Source organism: Amaranthus tricolor, chromosome 12, assembly GCF_026212465.1.
Source record: "Amaranthus tricolor cultivar Red isolate AtriRed21 chromosome 12, ASM2621246v1, whole genome shotgun sequence".
In the NCBI taxonomy this organism is placed as follows: domain Eukaryota; kingdom Viridiplantae; phylum Streptophyta; class Magnoliopsida; order Caryophyllales; family Amaranthaceae; genus Amaranthus; species Amaranthus tricolor.
Window position 1 is genome coordinate 10,943,506 of NC_080058.1, and position 18,357 is coordinate 10,961,862.

Consider the following 18,357-nt stretch of genomic DNA (forward strand, 5'->3'; position numbering starts at 1 on the left):
CAAAATCATTGAGGCTCTAATGCTAACACAAACCTTAAGATATAACCTAGGAGATTATTTGAAGAATGAGTATTATAATTCGTGAGCTTATACCCAGGTGCCGTGATAAGCTACTCAAATGCTTACAAGCAACTACATTTACACAAGTTTGAACAAGAACACAACAACCTACACAAACATCAAGATTCTTCTTGCCTCCTTTTCAGCTTTTTGTCAGTTGCAAAGCCTTATAAAACCTTTAATTCTCTATGGGCTTACTCATACCACTAGAATAAATGTAAAAGGAGTTGTTGAAGAGGAACCAATTGATAACAAGCCATAACAACCTCGCTCTAAGAACGTACGAAAAATCAAGACTTTCGTAACCCCATAACTATAGAGGGATGCTCCCATTTAACAACGTTTCACACGGGAGCATAGGTGGTGATTTTTTGCATCAAAATAACAATAATAAGAATGCTAGAATATAGAAATTGAATATTTAGAATATTTGTAATTAAGGGAACTTCTATTTTTTGTTCTAGTTATTTCTAGTAACCCTAGGTTCTCCTTTGTATAAATTCACAACCCTGTAAATGGATCAAATATAGAAAATACATAAACACACAAATATTAAACCAAAACAGTATTCTACCAGAAATTATGGTATCAGAGCAGCAACGATTCTGAGTCGTTTTTGCAGCTTCATCACTTATCAGTTACCTTACCTTTGAAGAACCAAAAATGGAGAAAGACTTTGAAACTATTTAACACCAGACCAGCCTGTCACAATGGGACAATTGTTGTAACTATTACAACAGTTAAACCCCAACAAATTGCCCACTGAAACCATAACCAGTACCCAAACCCTCTCAATATCCGAAAAACTAACAAATCAGGATTACACAAAATGGTCCAGGCTGATGCACTTAGCCATTAGTGGTCAGGATCGACTCAATCACATCATTGCCAATCCACCATCCAAAAACGACCTAGCGTACAACCAATGGAGAGAATATAAACCCTGACCTGGTGAATCAATACCTGGATTTTCCAACAGCCAAAAATTTTATGGCAAGGGATTGAAACTCTATACAATAGTGGAAGGGATGGCCTACAAATATTCGACCTCACGGTCAAAACCAACAATATCCAACAAGGCACAGACTCAATTAAACAATACTACAGCAAATTACTCATGACAGAAGACAACAAAATCCCATGAAAGACCCAAATGAAATTATCATCTACAACCAGTTAATTCAACAAAATAGGTTGTATCAGTTTCTAGCAGGAATTGATGATACTTTCGACAAGGACAGGAGGGATCTACTCCTTCAAGACCCACTCCCTACGGTGGAGGAGGCCTATGCAAGCATCAGGAGAGAAATAATGAGGTGTGGGATAATGAAGAGAGAGCCCTCATCAGATCTAGAATCATCAAGCATCGGAGGAGGGTTCACTGTCAAAGGAAGGGCTTACCGGCATGATGATGACAAAGCTCACCTCAAATGCACTCACTGTGGTGGTACAAGACTCACCAAAAATGAGTGTTTCAAACTTGTAGGCTACCGAGAATGGTGGCCAGACGCAAAGAAGAAAGGAGCACAAGGGGTGAACCGGTTTTCAGATCAAAACCGAACCGGCAAAGATGCCATCGGAAGGAGTGTCAATGAAAGTTCCTCCATGGAAAGAGAAGAAGGAGATCTAAAAACCACCGAGAATAGTACAAGTATAAGAGAAAGAGAAGGGAGAAATCCAACCCCAAACGGTGCAGGTGAAATAAGGTTAAATGGGAGGGGTACAAAACTAAGTGATCTAAACCCTTTAAATAAGGGGGAGGGTCACGTGCCCCCTATAAACAAAATCCATGCTTTCTCTTCTTCATTAAATATCTCGTCCTATTTTGAAAGTCGTTGGATTTTTGATTGTGGGGCCACAGATACAATGTCATATGATCCTAATGATTTTTTGACTCATGATAAACCAATGAAAAATGTCATTAAAACTGCTAATGGGGAAGGAATTAAAGTGAGTGGAGCCGGGACTATCTCTCTTACGGAAAATCATACTTTAAAAAATTGTTTGTTTGTTCCTGAGCTTTCTCATAAATTGTTGTCCGTATGCCAACTCACTAGAGAGCTTGATTGTATCGTTCTCATGAAACCCAGTTGTTGCATTGTGCATGATGCTCAGACTAGAAAAATTATTGGGCGTGGTATTGAGAGAGGTGGATTGTACTACTTGGAAGAGGAGATTCGAAAAGGCAACGCAGTTCTTGTTTGCGGGTCAGAGGAAAGACAACTATGGACATGGCATCGACGTCTTGGACATCCATTAGTAGGGTATCTAGAGAAACTTTTTCCTAATTTAGTGGGGCTTAAATCTAATTTTAAGTGTGAAACATGTATTTTTGCGAAAAGTCATTAACACTCGTATTCTAGAAGTATGAATAAAGTGGATGTCCCTTTTATGCTTATTCACTCTGATGTTTGGTGTCCTGCTCCCGTAGTAGGAATACATGGTTTTTCATACTTCGTTCTTTTTATTGATGATTGCACCCGAATGAGTTGGATTTATTTTCTCAAACATAAATCTGAGGTGTTTAGAGTGTTTGTTGAGTTCTATAATATGATTTGTATCCAATTTCGAACCCAACCTCGCATGATTAGAATCGATAATCGTAGATAAAATACATTAATTCTAATATGCACGAATTTTTTTACCCTGAAAGGCTTAATTCACCCAAACCTCTTGCCCTAATACACCCCAACAAAATGGTGTGGCAGAACGGAAAAACAGAACATTACTTGAAATAACCCGTGCTATCATGCTTGAGTCCCATGTTCCCCCTCACCTTTGGCTTGAAGCCATTGCCACTGCTAACTACCTTTCCAATAGACTTCCCACGAAAAGCCTTAATTATCACACACCTTTAGACACCTTGCAAACCCATCATCCTATACCTTCTTCACATTCCTTACCACCTAGAATCTTTGGGTGCACAGTTTTTGTTAAATTTAATTCGGTTAAATTTAACCATCCTAATTAAGGCTGATGGATTAATCACTGTCCTAATTAAGGGGGTCCTTGAGCACCTTAATTTGCCCTAAAGTGATGACTACAGATTGGAATGGAATAAACACGAAAAGAACTCAAATGTAGCACAAAAGTCAGCCTCAAGAAACCACTTCTTGATTTTCAGGCTGATGGATTACACTCCAATGGCTTCACTCACCACCTTCATGTAATTGATATTGCAACCCAAGAATTGACTACCTTGTGGAATGCAAGATAAAATTTGAAATTGTATGACTAACAATTCAAAGGTTCGAGTGTATGAATAACACTCAGGAACTTCTAACAATCAATGTTTGAAAGAAAAACAAAATGTTGTTTTATTTCTGTAATCTGAGCACCTCCTTTTACAAAGGCTTGGTCTCCTATTTATAGGCCTAAGAGACCATCTAAAATTAACTAAGACTAATTTTTACACAGCCAACAAAAAATAATGGCTAAAAATCAACACGTGACAAACATGTGCACGTTTTAAGTACTTAAAAACAGAAAACTACAACAATGATTATTTTGGCAGACTATCAGCTGACCAGGGGAACTTGATGCTGGTTCTGTGGGTTCTATATGGATTATTAGGACTACCCTTGGACCTTGAATTCTAGGTATATGTACAGAACTTCCATCCCTTGGGTTTTCCTGGTCCTTGGTGCACAGGTTTGGTCTCCAACTGTCGTGCAAGGTAGGCTGGCAGGCTGTTTCTTCTGTATTCTGTCCTTCAATATTCTGCTGCTGCTGTATTAATTTGTGCACATTGATTTGCTGCTGTACTCGCTGAAATGTCATGCACAACCCATTTGCTTGCTTTATTACATAGTCTTGACTGTGTAAGAAACCTGCATCATGTCAAACATGGTGCAGTTAACATGCGTGCCTTTAGTGGTCCGGTTGAAAATGTCTGCAACTTGGATTTATAAATATTGAGTATCTCCAACGACGGCAAATCTAGAACATCATCATATCCTGGTAAAATCCACTCCAAGTCTCTGCATTTAGATATATACAATTCTCTTAAATTGGGTGCTTTCAAAGGTGTGGCAGAGAATGATTTCATACAAAGTCCTTGAATTACCACTTATTGCAGAGACAATAACTCAACAACCTGAGTTAAAACTCCAGATAGAAACCACTTCATACAATCGCAGTTATGTATTAATACTTGTTTTAGTTTTGGAGCTACAAAGGGTCCGAGTCCTGACCAGAATGTTTCTAATTTATTACATTTATTTATATGTAGCGTCTCAAGTGATGAAAAATGCAAGGTGAAATTCGATTTGGAGCTGAAACTCCGAATGTTCAAATGCAATAACTCCAAATTCTTGAGCCGAGGGAACATTACAACTCTATCATTGTCACCTCCTTCCTCTTCACAGTCCTTAATAACTACACCCAAATTTTCACAACTTATAAGTTTAACCTCTTCGAGCATTTCCTGACAACCACATCACTTGGGAATACATATTTCCAGTTCCATTTTATAATCTCAAGGGAGCAAAGGTTCTTGAAAGAATGCAATGGTATGGGACTTAGCTCTGGTAGGTACGCTAGCGTTAATTGTTTCAGTTGTCTACAAAACGTAGCCAACATACCATTTTCATGTCCAGCAGCACTAGTACCATAATTATCCTCACTCTCAAACAAACTTTTCAACCTTTGAAAATTCTCTACATACAATTCTTCTAATTTTGGCAGTTGCACTGATGATGACTCTGTAGTTGAGAATGAGAATAAAACTTTATCTGTATTCTCTGTATTAACATTGTAGAGATGCATGCTATATATGTTTTCTGACATTATGTTTGGGATTGACCTCAACGCTTTGATGCTATCAATCTTCACCTTTCTCAGCTTTGGAGCATCCTCCTCCTTAACAGCTCGATTCCAATTCCATAGCTGCATATTTGTATCTTTTATGACACCAATCACTTCCAGCTCCTCTAGACAATAAAATCTAACCTACAATACAGTTTACCAGTCAATTAATTAGCCAACTAGAATTCCCTAATACCTTATCACTGAATAAGGTTGATGGGTCTTCAGACCCCACAAACGCTGTCAGTTTGGGAAGATGGCACATTTTCAACTTCTTCAGTTTAGGGAATTTTACCCTGTAGCTACCTCCATAGAAGCTATGCAGACTATCTAGGTGGTGTAGCTCAAGTTCCCTTAATTGTCTAACTTCTATAGTCTTTTGCTCTACTGTTTCTTTACTGATGATTGTTTGCAACTCCTTACACACTGATATGGTCATACTTTCAAGCTTCACTAAAGCACAGAATACAGGTTGATCCGAGATTTTGCAAACCGATCCAGCAAGAAATGTTCATTTCTTTATGTTTTGAAAACTAGATATATCAAGTTCTTTTCTCCAGAGGTACATGATTGTAGAACACAAATCCACCTCCAACAGCTCCAGTGATGGACAGTTGATCTGCAAAATCTTTAAAGCAACATGTGTATGCATGGATCCGTCAAATACAGATCGAGTTTTGACTTACAATAGCTACAAATGATCGATGGTCATGAAAACTAAGAATCACATGTTACAAACAAAGTATATGTTTATCAAATAAGAATGAAATTAAAGAAATGAACTCCGTTGATGCATTGTGCTAAGCTTACCTTTGCATTGAACAAAGCATCAGCCTTTGCTACTGGCCCCACCAAACTGACTAGATACCTCGAACCTATGTACAATAAAATTTTTAAAAGAGGCAAATCAATGACAATGTTTTCATTATGTTCACTGCCATCAGATGGCAGACAATAATCATTGTCATTGAAAACGTATTTCATCCTAAAGCAATCAATATCTTTATCTCAGTTAAGTTTTTAGGTAGCAGAGCTAAAGGTAGTGCATACTCTAGATGGTAACACTTACAAAGCTCAAGGTGCCGTAGGTTAGAGAACATTCTGGAACCGGGTGGTGCATTTCCTTTACATATCATCTTCAAGCCCTCCAAGTTATCAAGGTTTAGATACTCCAAACTCTGAAAGGCTATCAAATTATTCGACCCATTTATATCTGTGTTGATAACACATTCCATGCCTTCACAATCTGTTACCTCTAGATGTTTCAAGCCCATAAAGCCATCTTTGTCCAACTCAAGGACTAGATTTTTCTTCAAATTTGTGAAAAAAAATAATAAGTACTCCGTTCTCTTTAGTTGAGGGAAAAGATGTAAAAGCATGTGTTTTCTTTTATCAAAAAGGTAAGACTACTACAAGTATTATCCCAAAAATAGAAAATTGGCAAAGAAAAAAAAAACATCGGAAGTATTAAAATTTTCAGCTAATTTTAACTTAAATATTATTGAAAATTATGAAAAGTTGATTTTGATAAATTTTACGACAAATAAAACAAGATTCCACTTAATTATGTTTTAACTTAAAGATTGAATATAAAATATAAAAAGTATCAAAAATCAGTTGAGATTTATAATTGATAGCGGAAGTAATTATATAAAATAGTAGTAATAGCTTTCTTTCTTTCATCAATCCAGATGGTAACTTATAAACTATAATGATTTTTAAAAAATTATCTCCACTTCAGACTTCAGAGTTGCAATTGGCATTAGAGTATATAAATCAATCATTAAACTTTAAGATATCACTAGTTTGAAGTTGATCTTACACATTACCTTTTTCAGCAAATGACATAGCAGATAATCGAACATCATCATGAATTTTGACATGGGATTGATCATCTTTCCATAGCAAGGATGAAGAAACGAGTTCACTAACCCATTTAGATGCTTGTTCCAAGGCTTCAGAGATTTTGTCAACATTCTGAAACAAATCCAACCCAACACCATACCTCATCAAGTTATCGACGGATGAATTGTGTAAGTCTCACGACGCACTCTACTCACTTCACTTGAGGTAGGCTTCTCTAACTCATCAACAAAATGTTGCCATGTTGATAAATCTTTTTCCTTTAACACATTGGCTGTTGTCATAATATTGAGCGGCAACCCATAACACTTTTCCAACAGATTTTGTGCCACTAATTTATAATCCCCTTCGTCAATTGTTTTTTTTTTGACATGAATTAATTGCCATTAAGCAAACCTAGCTCAATTATGTTATCATCTTTTATACCCATCATTTCACATACATTTCTGTCTCTGTTTGTCACCAAAATCTTGCAGAAAAACTCATTTGTGCTCACATTAGGTATCCCTACTTCACTTAGATTTAGTTTGTGCCACATGTTGTCCAATATTATGAGTATCTTCGTTTTCCCTTTTCTTTCGCCTTGATCTCTTTCCTTTTTTTTCTTTGTTTCCTCGCAATAACATGTTATACAACTTTTGCGCTCTGGGATCCGTACTATGCACATCAACCAAAGATTATGGTTAACATTTTGCCTGTTTAACATTAAAAAAATCAAAATTTAAAATTAACCAATCAATAAAATATTCAACGTACAAACAACTATTAGACTATGGTTAAAAATGTCAAAATGGGAAAACAAAGATAGTTAAATAGTAGATTATTGAAAATTGTTTATTGGAGAGTTGGAAGAATTGGTTTGAAAGTAATGATAAAGGGATAAAGTTCCCTCATTTTAGTTGTAAATTTTCCTTAATGGAGGGTGAGGGAATACTTTTCCTCAAAATGACGGAAATCATATTCTTTTTTATTCAGTTTTTTAATTTACTCGCTCCGGTGGATCTCTACTTATATTTATTTTATTAATTTGACTTTTTATATCCTTAAATATTTACACTCAATCCAAGCAAACTTGATGAATGAAATGAGTATATTATAAGTCTAGAGGATTTATGGGGGAAATAAGTACACTCAAGCCGAATGCTAACTTCACCAAAGATGTACTATATGAGCATGGAAATCATTTTCGAAATGTCCATTTGAAAACTATATGAGAAGCTAAGGAGTCCACTAAAAAAAGTGAGGTGGAGTAGTTTAAGTTGCAACAACGCTACCTCAGTGGTGTGTTATGACTAAGGTCACTTTAGTCCTTAATCCATCTCTTAAGTGGCTAAGCAAAGAAGAGGTTAATAAGGGGTATATTTGGAATAAAGAAAGTTGGCTTAAAAGCAAAAACGGTTTGGTTTCGAAGACAGAAGTAAAAGTGGAGTCGGCTTTGGTTCTGTTTTTGATCACAAGTGTTCAAGACCTTTCTTGATGCACTAATCATTGAATCTAGGTAGTGTGGGGCTCAAATTCAACAATTAGTATCCGAGCTAGAGTTTCTTTGTGATTATTTATGGTTTCCTTATTGGTTTTTAGGGGCAAAAATGGCTTCAATGGAGTTGGACATTAAAAAGTTTGACAAAAATAAAAATTTTGGTTTGTGGCAAGTCAAGATGAAGGTTATTCTTGTTCAATATGGAGTGAAAAAGGCATTCGGTAAATTGATAAAATGTCCAATGGAATGACAACAGCAAATGGGAGGAAGTTGATGCAAAGGCAGTGTCATTTAATTGTGTCTCTCTAGTGCTAAGGGAAGTGGAGAAAGTTAAAATAACCAAGGGTATATGCGATAAGATTGAATCCCTATACATTGCAAAGAGTTACCAATAGTTTACTTTTGAAGAGTAGGCTCTATAATCTTCGTCTAGAGGAAGGTAATTCTTTTAAGTCACCTTTGGATGAATTTTTCATTATTGTCATGGAATTGCATAATATTGATGTGGTTGTTGATGATGAGAATTTATCTATTTTCTTGTTATGTTCTTTACCATCCTTTTATAAGAATTTTAGTGAGACATTGCTATATGGTAGGGAGAATCTTAGTTTTGATTATGCAAAGAATGTTTTGATCTAAAAGGAAGTTATAGAAAAATAGTTGACTCAAAAACCAAATAGGTCAAATGAGGTTTGTTGCTAAGAGGAAGGATGAATGATAGTAGTTCTTGTAGTTCTTGTAGTGGTGGAAAGAATAGGACTAGATCTAAGACTCTAAATCCAAGACTCCTAACAAGGGTAAGATATGTCCCTATTGCAAGTTGAAGGGGCATATAAAAAAACATTATTGGACACTACTACATTAATGAGCTATTACTACCCCAAATACTCGTAGCAATAGGCTCAATAACCGTTGCAATAGGTCTATAGCGACGGTTCCATACCCGTCGCATTTGTGGCCGTAGGTATAGGTCTATTGCAACGGTTCAGCTATCTATTGCGACGGTTTCACTTTAACCGTAGCAATAGGTTCTTATCACCGACGCTATAGACCTATTGCTACGGTCTCACTATAACCGTAGCAATAGGTTCTTATCACCGTCGCTATAGACCTATTGCGACGGTCACTTCGCAACTGTTATAATAAGTCTTTTGCGACGGTCATTGCAACCTATTGCAACCCCATGTTTTATCCGTTCCAATGGGTCTATGGCGACGGTAATGGCTCTCTATTGCAACACCTTGATAAAGCTATAAATTATATATATATATATATATATATATATATATATATATATATATATATATATATATATATATATATATATATATATATATATATATATATATATATATATATATATATATATATATATATATATATATATATATATATATATATAATTAACTTTGATATAATTCATCAACTCTAATACAAAATAAAGCACCAACTCTAATTAGTTCAATTAGTGGTTTTGATACATGCAACATTGCAAAAGGACTTCAACATCAACAAAGAACTTCAACTTTGATATAATTCCTCTTCTTCATTAGCTCCATCAAGTGCCTACATGAAAGGTTATGTAAAGTTAATAAAAAAGGTACAACAAAGATATCATTAATGTAAATATTGCATAAACAAAGACATCAATTATTTCTGAAATTTAAAATTGAAGTTGAAATGTAATGTTTCAATAGATCAAAATTATTAAAGATAGACTCTTTAATTAGCAAGAAAAACTCGAGTAAAAATTTCGACAGAATCTCCTTTGTAAATTGATTAAAACCACCCAAATATAGGGTATAAACAAAACCTGCACATTGAACTTTTAACTCAATTCACAAGTTGCCTAATATAAGGCATCACAACTAGCACAAGCACTAAAAAATTCGACAAAGTCTCCTTTGTCGAATTGATTAAAACCACCCAAATGTAGCGTACAAACAAAACCTACACATTGAACTTTTAACTCAATTCACAAGTTGCCTAATATAAGGCATCACAACTAGCACAAGCACTAAAAAATTCGACAGAGTCTCCTTTGTAAATTGATTAAAACCACCCAAATATAGCGTACAAACAAAACCTGCACATTGAACTTTTAACTCAATTCACAGGTGGCTTTCCAACAATAACTCTTATATTATACAATAGCGTAGAAGTCAATCATTTTGAAGTTTTGAGTGATAAAGGAGAGTTCAAGATCCAAACATGCAAACTGATGACGATTCACTAAATTTAATGGTAGTAAAATGGGAAGAAGTAAATAACGTACTAATCGATTGTTAGAGTGCGCTCCAACAGAAGAATGTCCATTTGACTCAGTAGGTGTTGTAGTATTACTTCCTATTTTTGATAGATCTGGAAGCACAATATTGACCTCGGGATTGGCTTCAAGTAGTTTCTGTAGTTGGGGATTAGCTTCAAGTACTTGATCCATAACTTGCGATTGCATGTTCTGTAATAACTCGGGAGGAAATATGTAGCTCGAGTTAGTGCTCACTTTCCTTAGAGAAGTTTTTGTCACACCTTTTCCATACATTCTCACACGTCCACTATGCTCTGGTTCTTTATCACTTCACTATAAGCATCTTTGTGGGACCTCGATGCTTCTTCTATTTTGGAGCTGAAAAAAATAGAAATACATTGACATGTGATGGACTTTAAAACTGAAGCATAATAATAATTTTTTTAAAAAAATAAGTTGCGTTGCAAATCAAACCTTGAACCACAATTCTATTTTCTTCTGCTTCTTGTTCTGTATGTTCTTCATGTATTGGTTCAATATCATCTACAGTACAGCCAACTTCGTTTGCATTTGTGGGAGAAGGTTGATGCTCACTCGAAAAGATTAGTTCATTTGCATTGTTAATTTCATTTACAAGATCCTTTCTTTGCATTTGTTTCTTTCGAAGATCACGATAGTCAGACAATGCCCCTGGTGGGCAAAACTTGGTGTTCATTTTCTTGGGGTGTTGTGGTTGCATACCTTGTTGTTGCATAGGCTGCTGCAACAAAGGTTGTTGCACAGAAAGCTCTTGGTGATGTTGTTCTTGTTCTATACCCTCTTGATGTTTTTGTCTGTTATGTTGTGCAACCTTTACTTGCGTGAGTTGTTCATGTTGTTGGCAAGAAGGAGATAAAAAGGCAGACATACACCCTCTCTTTGAAAATGATCGCTTCTTTGTGGATTTTTTCATTGGAAACTGGAAAAACAAAATAAGATGCATACATTACATATAAAAAATTAGATACATTATAATTAAAATTGATGCAACATTATTTTGTATACCTTTGAACTAGTTATTTCCTCATTATTATCAACCTCATAATCAATAGGTATGTAGTCTTCATCATCACTATGAGATAAGGTGTCATCTCTAAAATCTTTTGAGAAAGTTTTTGCATTAGCTTGAAGAATCTTTGCTGCCACAGTTCCACATCCTTTAGCTGTCATAAATTCTGCATTTTGCTTGATGTTCTTCATTCTTTTCCTTTCATATTCATTTGCTTCTCTTTGTTGTGCAACAGCTTTCCTTTTAGTCCCTTTCATCTACAAGTCATAAAACATCAATCAAGTTAGATAAATACATGTAAACAATCATATAAATAAGAACTAAGAAAAATAATATACAATAACAATATATGGGTACCATCAGACAATTCCATTGGATTGTTATGTATGGCAAAATGCCAACCTTCTTTGGTTGGATCTTCTACATAAAAAACTTGATGTGCTTGAGATGCCAAGATATATGGTTCTCCTTTACATATTGTTTTATTTTTGTTAACTAAAGATTGTTGATGTTCATTTATTTCTGAATGAAACCAAACACATCTAAACAAGACAACACTAAAATGATCATGATAAGATATCTCAATAATCTCTTCCATAGAACCATAATACATGACGTTTCCCACTGAAGGATTTTTATCCTTACTACTAGCAAAACTATGTGTTAACGCCGTTAAAGTTACTCCACTATTTTGTGTGGCATAATTTGCCTCTCGTTTCATAGTATAAAACCTGTAATCATTGACATAGTACCCACTGTACATTTTTGCTTTAGAAGAGGGTCATTTTGATAGCCACCTGACATGGTCTAAGACAGGTTGACCTTCATCAACCTTCAATGTGATTGCCACTTTAAACCAATCTTTGAAATCCTTGCAATGAATTTGAGCCGTATCCCATTTTCTCTTTCGATGAGTCTCTACTGTTGCTTTGTGCTCACTATGATAGAAGAATAGAAAACGTTAAACAATAAACGAGAGATAAAAAATGAATAATAAATCTGAGCTTAAAGGTTTACTAGTCATACTTAATGTATCTCTCAACTTCTTCACAATTGCAATTGAACAAGACATATTGGTGCACTTGACTCCATGTGATTTGATCGATGACAAACCCAACCTGTTTCTTCTTTGATGTTTTTCCTCTTCCCCTGATAGGATGTCCAAGCTTTGGAAGAAATTCTTGTGAAATAGAAGGCTCACTAACGTGTGCACTTGGACCTTTTGACCTAATTAGATATCGAGCAACAAATCTTGCACATTCCTTGACCAAGAAGCCTTCAGCCATTGAAGCCTCCGGACGACCCTTATTCCGAACATCTGACTTCAATTCCTGAAGATATCTCTCAATTGCATACATGCACCTTAATGCAACAGGTCCACCAAGCTTAATTTGTTCTACTAAGTGAACCGGCAAATGAACCATGACATCAAAAAAAGCTGGTGGAAAAATCCCCTCAAATTGACATAAAGTTTCAACTATCTCAGAATGAAGTTTATTAACATCTTGAGGGTTAATTGTTTTTTTCCATATACCCTTGAAAAAATTAGAAAGCCTTATCAAAGGCGTTGCAACTTCTTTATTTAAGGTAATGCTTGCGGCAATTGGGAGCAAGTAATGCATCATAAAATGTGCATCATGACTCTTGTATCCTGTGATTTTTCGTTCATTTACTTGCACACAACGAGCAATGTTTGAGGCATAACCTTGTGGTAGCTTTGCATTTTTTATGGTTTGGCAAAACAATCGTCTTTCATTGGCATTCATCCAAAACCTTGATGTTGGAACCTCTTTAGTTCCATCTTCTAACTCTTTAATCTCCAACTCAGGAACCCAACGTAGGTCTTTCTTTTCTCGGAGGTCTTTTAGGTCTCGACGAGCAGCTAAATTATCTTTTGTCTTCCCAGGAATGGCTAACAATGTCACAACAATATTATCAAACACATTCTTTTCTATGTGCATGACGTCCAAATTATGGGGATTAGAACAATGTTTCCAATAAGGCAACTTAAAAAGTATGGACATCTTTCTCCACGGATTAGGATCATCCTCTGCTTGTTTCATCTTAGGTTGCTTTTTTTCATAATGATTTGGAAAATCACAAAGCAATTCCTCAATCTCAATTCCCGTCAAAGGCACGGGTGCAATTCGTTCATCAATTTTTCCATTGAAGTTTCTTTTATTAAAACGCCACGGGTAATCAGTATCCAAAAATTTGCGATGACACATGTAGCAATACTTGTGACTATATGGTAACCACACTGAATCAATTTCATAATGACAATATAGGTAAGTTGTTTTACCTTTTGTGCTCCAACCAGATACCATTGCATAAGCAGGAAAATCACTAATAGTAGAAGCCAAACCTACTTGCATGTCAAACCTTGTATTTGTTGACGCATCATATGTTTCTAGGCCAAACTCCCACAAATCATTAAGATCTTTGATAAGTGGTTGAAAGTAGATATCAATATCTTTTCCAGGAGACAATGGGTCGGGAATAAGTAATGACAAAATTAGAAACTCTGACTTTGTGGCCAACCATGGAGGCAAGTTATAAATGACCAAAATTACTGGCCATGTACTATGCACAATGCTCATTGAATTAAATGCGTTAAACCCATCTGTGGCTAATGCAAGCCTCACATTACGAGGATCTTGAGCAAATTTTGGATACAATTTGTCAAAGTTCTTCCAAGCTTCACCGTCCACCGGATGTTGCAAAAGTCCAAGTCCGTCTTTTCCTCGACCATTTGCATGCCATTTCATGTAATTAGCAGTTTCGGCACACATATATAACCTTTGCAACCTTTTCTTAAGTGGAAAGTATCTTAGAATTTTTGCTGGAATTTTATGTGCCTTTTCTGAGGTATATTCAGTGTGATCATTTTCCTTCGATTTCCACCTTGAGGCCCCACAAACATGACAACTTGTTGCAGTTGCATGCTCCTCCCAATATAGCACGCAGTCATTAGGCCACGCATCGATTTTTTTATAATCTAAACCTAAAACTTTCAACACTTTTTTTGCCTCATTCAACGATGTTGGTAATACAGAATCATCGGGTAGAACTTCTTTAAACAATGCTAGCGAAGCAGAAAATGCAACATTACTCAACTTATGATCACACTTGTATATATAAAGGCGAATTGTAAACGCAAGTCTAGAGAATTTTTTGCAACCAGGATATAATTCTTGTTGGCCTTCTTCTATTAGACTAAGAAACTTCTTTGCCTCATCATTTGGCCCTTCTCTCAGAGTAACGTTAAACATTTCTTGTATATCATCATTCATGTTCAATGGTTCATCATGTGCCTCTAATTCTGTTTCATCACCCATCTTCCCAAACCCAGAAAATTCATCACTTCTTGGTACAAAACCATTGCAAATGATATGATCTTTCACGTCATTCCGACCATACCAATATCGATGATAACACATACAACATGGGCAACTAATTTGATTTCCTTGGGACCTTGTAGCAAAAGCTTTTTCAATGTATTCATCCGCTCCTTTTTGATAATCATAACTCCATCTAGGAAATTCCCACCACTTATCCATTTCCTAAAAGTAAGTATTATAAGATTTTATACTAAAGGCAAAAACACTAGATCAATTAACAATTAATCAACTTGTATCAAGAAATCAGAGATTTGAATGATGATTATATTACTAACAATAAGTCAAATAAAAAATAATTAACAATTTAATTAACAAATAGCAAATAGCAAATAATAGCAGCAACTCAACCAATTATGATTAACCAGAGATTAGAATTATGATTGTGATTAACCAGAGATTTGAATTATGAAATTACCTCAACCAATTAATGTACAAATAGCAAAAAATTGAGGCAACTGATGAACAGCAGTAGCGATGCGAACAACCTCCAGGACGGCCAACAATAGAGCAGCAATTGATAGAATGACAGCGGCAGCACCGTCCCACGACCAACCAGCAGCTACCCACGACGCAACAGCACCGTCCCACGACCCAACAGAACCGTCCAACAGCAGTAGCAACAACGACCCAACAGCAGCAACAACGACCACTTACGGCTGCCCGCAGCAACCAACGAACAGTAGATCGAAATTCGCAAAGAAGAATGAGGAAATCAAATTCAGTTTCAGAGGAAATTACAATTTAGTTTGTGAAATAGGGTTTTTTGAGAAGTAAGAGTGAATGAATCAGAAAGTAAGTGAAGGTGGGAAAGTTGAAAGTAAATAAAATTTTTATTTTTCATTTCCCGGCAAACACTGCCCTAATATAATTTCATCAATTGAAGGTCTATTGCGACGGTTTATACACAACCGTAGTAATAGGTATCCGTCCCATAGCAATAAGTAGTCTATTGCGACGGTTTTAAAATAACCGTAGCAATAGGGTCCTAACTGTCGCAATAGAGTATCTATTGCTACGGTTCAAAACTAATCGTCGCAATAGAGCGTCGCCATTGCTCGTTAATGTAGTAGTGTCGGAAATGGAAGAGGGTGCAAAAGGAGCATGACTATAAAGATTCTACATCCATAGATGCAAGCTATGTGAATGGTAACGATGACAGTGGTGCCTTTGTGGCAACACGTGGGTACAAATGTAACATTGGGTAATGACGATACTTACAAGGTGGTCGATATTAGAAGTGTTCTTATCACGATGCATGACGATTTGGTTAGGACTTGTGTGATGTTATGGATATCCGGGATTGAAAAAAAAACGTCATCTCTTTAGATACATAGAATGCTTTAGGTTGTAGATGTTCTTGTTAAGGAGGTATCATGAAGATCACAAAAGGTTCACTGATTTTGAAAAGAGGTGTCATGGTTGGGAGATTGTATATGTCACAAGATTTCATAGTTACCGTATCGACGAATGTTACCACTTCTACTATGTCTAAGTAAGAGACCAAACTGTGGCACATAAGACTTGGCAATAAGAGTGAGCAAGGAATAAATGCTAAAGTGATGAATTTCTACTTACAAGTTTATAACCTTAAATGGATCAATTATGATCTTTTTAAAGTTTTCAATTTTGACGTTAAGTGATCTATTTAGTTTTAAAGTGATCAATTACAACCTTAAAGTGATCAAATTAAGGCTTATAGTGCTAAATTATAACTCATCACATGTATAGTGTTCAATTATAACTTATAATGTTAAGTTTATTAAAACCTTAAAAGGATTAATTATAATCTTAAAGTGGTCAATTTTAACCTTTAAATTATAAAATTTAAATAATCAATTAATTATTACTTTTGAAAGAATCAATAGAGACCTTAAATTGATAAATTAGTGATTGTGTATTGTAAAAGATTATAATTGGATCGATTGGGCTACTAGTCTCACGTAAAGACGGTCTTTCGCAAGACCTGCTGTTTTTCTTTTGCCAAAAGCGGAAATGCTGCAAGTATTTCAAAACGCCCAAAATGGCCAATGGTACAAGTTAAAAAAATACGGATGAAGTATATTATTTAATTTTGACTTGTAAGTCTATACAATATAATAATAAAGAAACAATTAAAACATATGTCAAATTTATAATTAAAATTTTCCCGCTCTTTTCATGTTCTAATTAGGCTAATATTGTTTAGCATATTATGTAATATCATTCTGATTAAAATAATTTAATTGATTAGCTACAAAAGATTTTAATACTATACCTTATTTACTATTTTTTATAATATACAATCAATCTATATATCTATTCTATTCTATACAATATACTAATGAAGAAACAATTAGGACACATGTCGACTTTACGATAAAACTTTTTCCGGTCTTTTCATATTCGAATTAGGCAAATATCTTTTAGCATCTCATGTAATATCTTTCTAATTAGATTTGTTTAATCGATTAGTCGCAAAAGATTTCAAAACTATACCTTATTTGCTAATTGTTTACCATATACAATCAATTAAGATATGTAGTATCTTTTAATCATAATAGATAATTATCGGATAATGTATAAATTATTTATGTATAAATTTATTTTCATTAAAATATATTTATAATAGATTAAGAAAAGAAAATAATTTTGAAACACTTTTTTTTATAGATAATCCTATATATTACTTACATGGCTAGATTCAAAAAAACTACATATAAATGATTAAGATAAGTTATCGATAAAAATAGATTTAAAATTATAATTATATCGCCTATGTTTAACAAGTTTATAATATATAAATAAATAAATTGGGTTATATGTTAATTTTTATAGTTAAAAATATTTTTTCTAGGTTGAAAACTTATTTTGAGGTTTTACGAGGACACTCATCATTTAAATTATTTTTTATGAATTATTTTATGATTATGTTTTATATACATTAGTAATATGTATCTCAATTTAATAGTAATTTGAGTCTTATTTATATTTTTACAGTTTTTAAAACAAATCAATTTATAGTTTCAATATAATTAACTAAGAAGCCATATAATAAATTAATTACATATATAGATTAGTAATTTTTTATTTAAATAATTCATAAATCGTGCTTGGCACGGGAATTTATCTAGTTTAGAATTAATGTTGAACTACTTTTTATTTAATGACTTTCAGATTAATGAAAGTACTTGCTCGTTTGAATTAATCGTAAGCATTTAAGGTGAAAATAAAAGTTAAAGTGGGAAAAACAAAGGTAGTTAGATAGGAAATTAATGGAAATTGATTGTTGGGAGTGAAAGAATTGGTTAGAATGTAATGAAAAAAGGATAGAATATTTAATAGTTTTCTCATTTATGGGTATAAATTTATCTTAGGGGAGATTGTCGGGTGGGGAAATAATTATTCTCTAAATAAGGAAACTTATCCTCTTTCCATTTATATTTATATTAGTTTACTCTCATTCTACCCTTTT

At 34.5% G+C, this 18,357-nt stretch overlaps 3 protein-coding genes across 3 annotated transcripts in view; all 3 read right to left on the reverse strand.

Moving 5' to 3' along the window:
* Positions 1 to 3,399: 3,399 nt before the first annotated feature.
* LOC130797306 (uncharacterized) lies at positions 3,400 to 7,581 on the reverse strand. Its single transcript, XM_057659867.1, has 4 exons — positions 6,696 to 7,581; positions 5,936 to 6,176; positions 5,677 to 5,741; positions 3,400 to 5,010 (listed from the first exon to the last, which is right to left on the reverse strand). Exons 1-4 carry the CDS (start codon positions 6,867 to 6,869, stop codon positions 4,459 to 4,461), a joined length of 1,032 nt encoding a protein of 343 aa, XP_057515850.1. The 5' UTR covers positions 6,870 to 7,581; the 3' UTR covers positions 3,400 to 4,458.
* A 2,078-nt stretch (positions 7,582 to 9,659) lies between these two features.
* Positions 9,660 to 15,810, reverse strand: LOC130797307 (uncharacterized). Its single transcript, XM_057659868.1, has 5 exons — positions 15,322 to 15,810; positions 11,502 to 11,762; positions 10,932 to 11,415; positions 10,485 to 10,835; positions 9,660 to 9,775 (listed from the first exon to the last, which is right to left on the reverse strand). Exons 2-4 carry the CDS (start codon positions 11,760 to 11,762, stop codon positions 10,825 to 10,827), a joined length of 756 nt encoding a protein of 251 aa, XP_057515851.1. The 5' UTR covers positions 15,322 to 15,810; the 3' UTR covers positions 9,660 to 9,775; positions 10,485 to 10,824.
* Positions 11,770 to 18,357, reverse strand: part of LOC130828558 (uncharacterized) — a 9,595-nt gene continuing 3,007 nt past the window's right edge. The window contains exons 2-6 of the mRNA XM_057694526.1: positions 15,897 to 16,022; positions 12,532 to 15,068; positions 12,303 to 12,443; positions 11,908 to 12,260; positions 11,770 to 11,825 (exon numbers count right to left, since the gene is read on the reverse strand). Of these exons, the coding sequence (XP_057550509.1) occupies positions 11,770 to 11,825; positions 11,908 to 12,260; positions 12,303 to 12,443; positions 12,532 to 15,068; positions 15,897 to 16,022 (3,213 nt within the window). The remainder of the gene's footprint in view (positions 11,826 to 11,907; positions 12,261 to 12,302; positions 12,444 to 12,531; positions 15,069 to 15,896; positions 16,023 to 18,357) is intronic.

Bases quoted from the DNA above. Each gene is read 5' to 3' on its own strand.
- LOC130797307 (XM_057659868.1), bottom strand. From the start codon at position 11,762: ATGAAAGGGACTAAAAGGAAAGCTGTTGCACAACAAAGAGAAGCAAAT. The intron at 11,416-11,501 runs GTATACAAAATA...TTGTTTTTCCAG, and splicing joins AGGAAATAACTAGTTCAAAG to TTTCCAATGAAAAAATCCAC.
- LOC130797306 (XM_057659867.1), bottom strand. From the start codon at position 6,869: ATGGTGTTGGGTTGGATTTGTTTCAGAATGTTGACAAAATCTCTGAAG. The intron at 6,177-6,695 runs GTAATGTGTAAG...ACAAATTTGAAG, and splicing joins TATGTCATTTGCTGAAAAAG to AAAAATCTAGTCCTTGAGTT. The intron at 5,742-5,935 runs GTAAGTGTTACC...TATTGTACATAG, and splicing joins CCTACGGCACCTTGAGCTTT to GTTCGAGGTATCTAGTCAGT.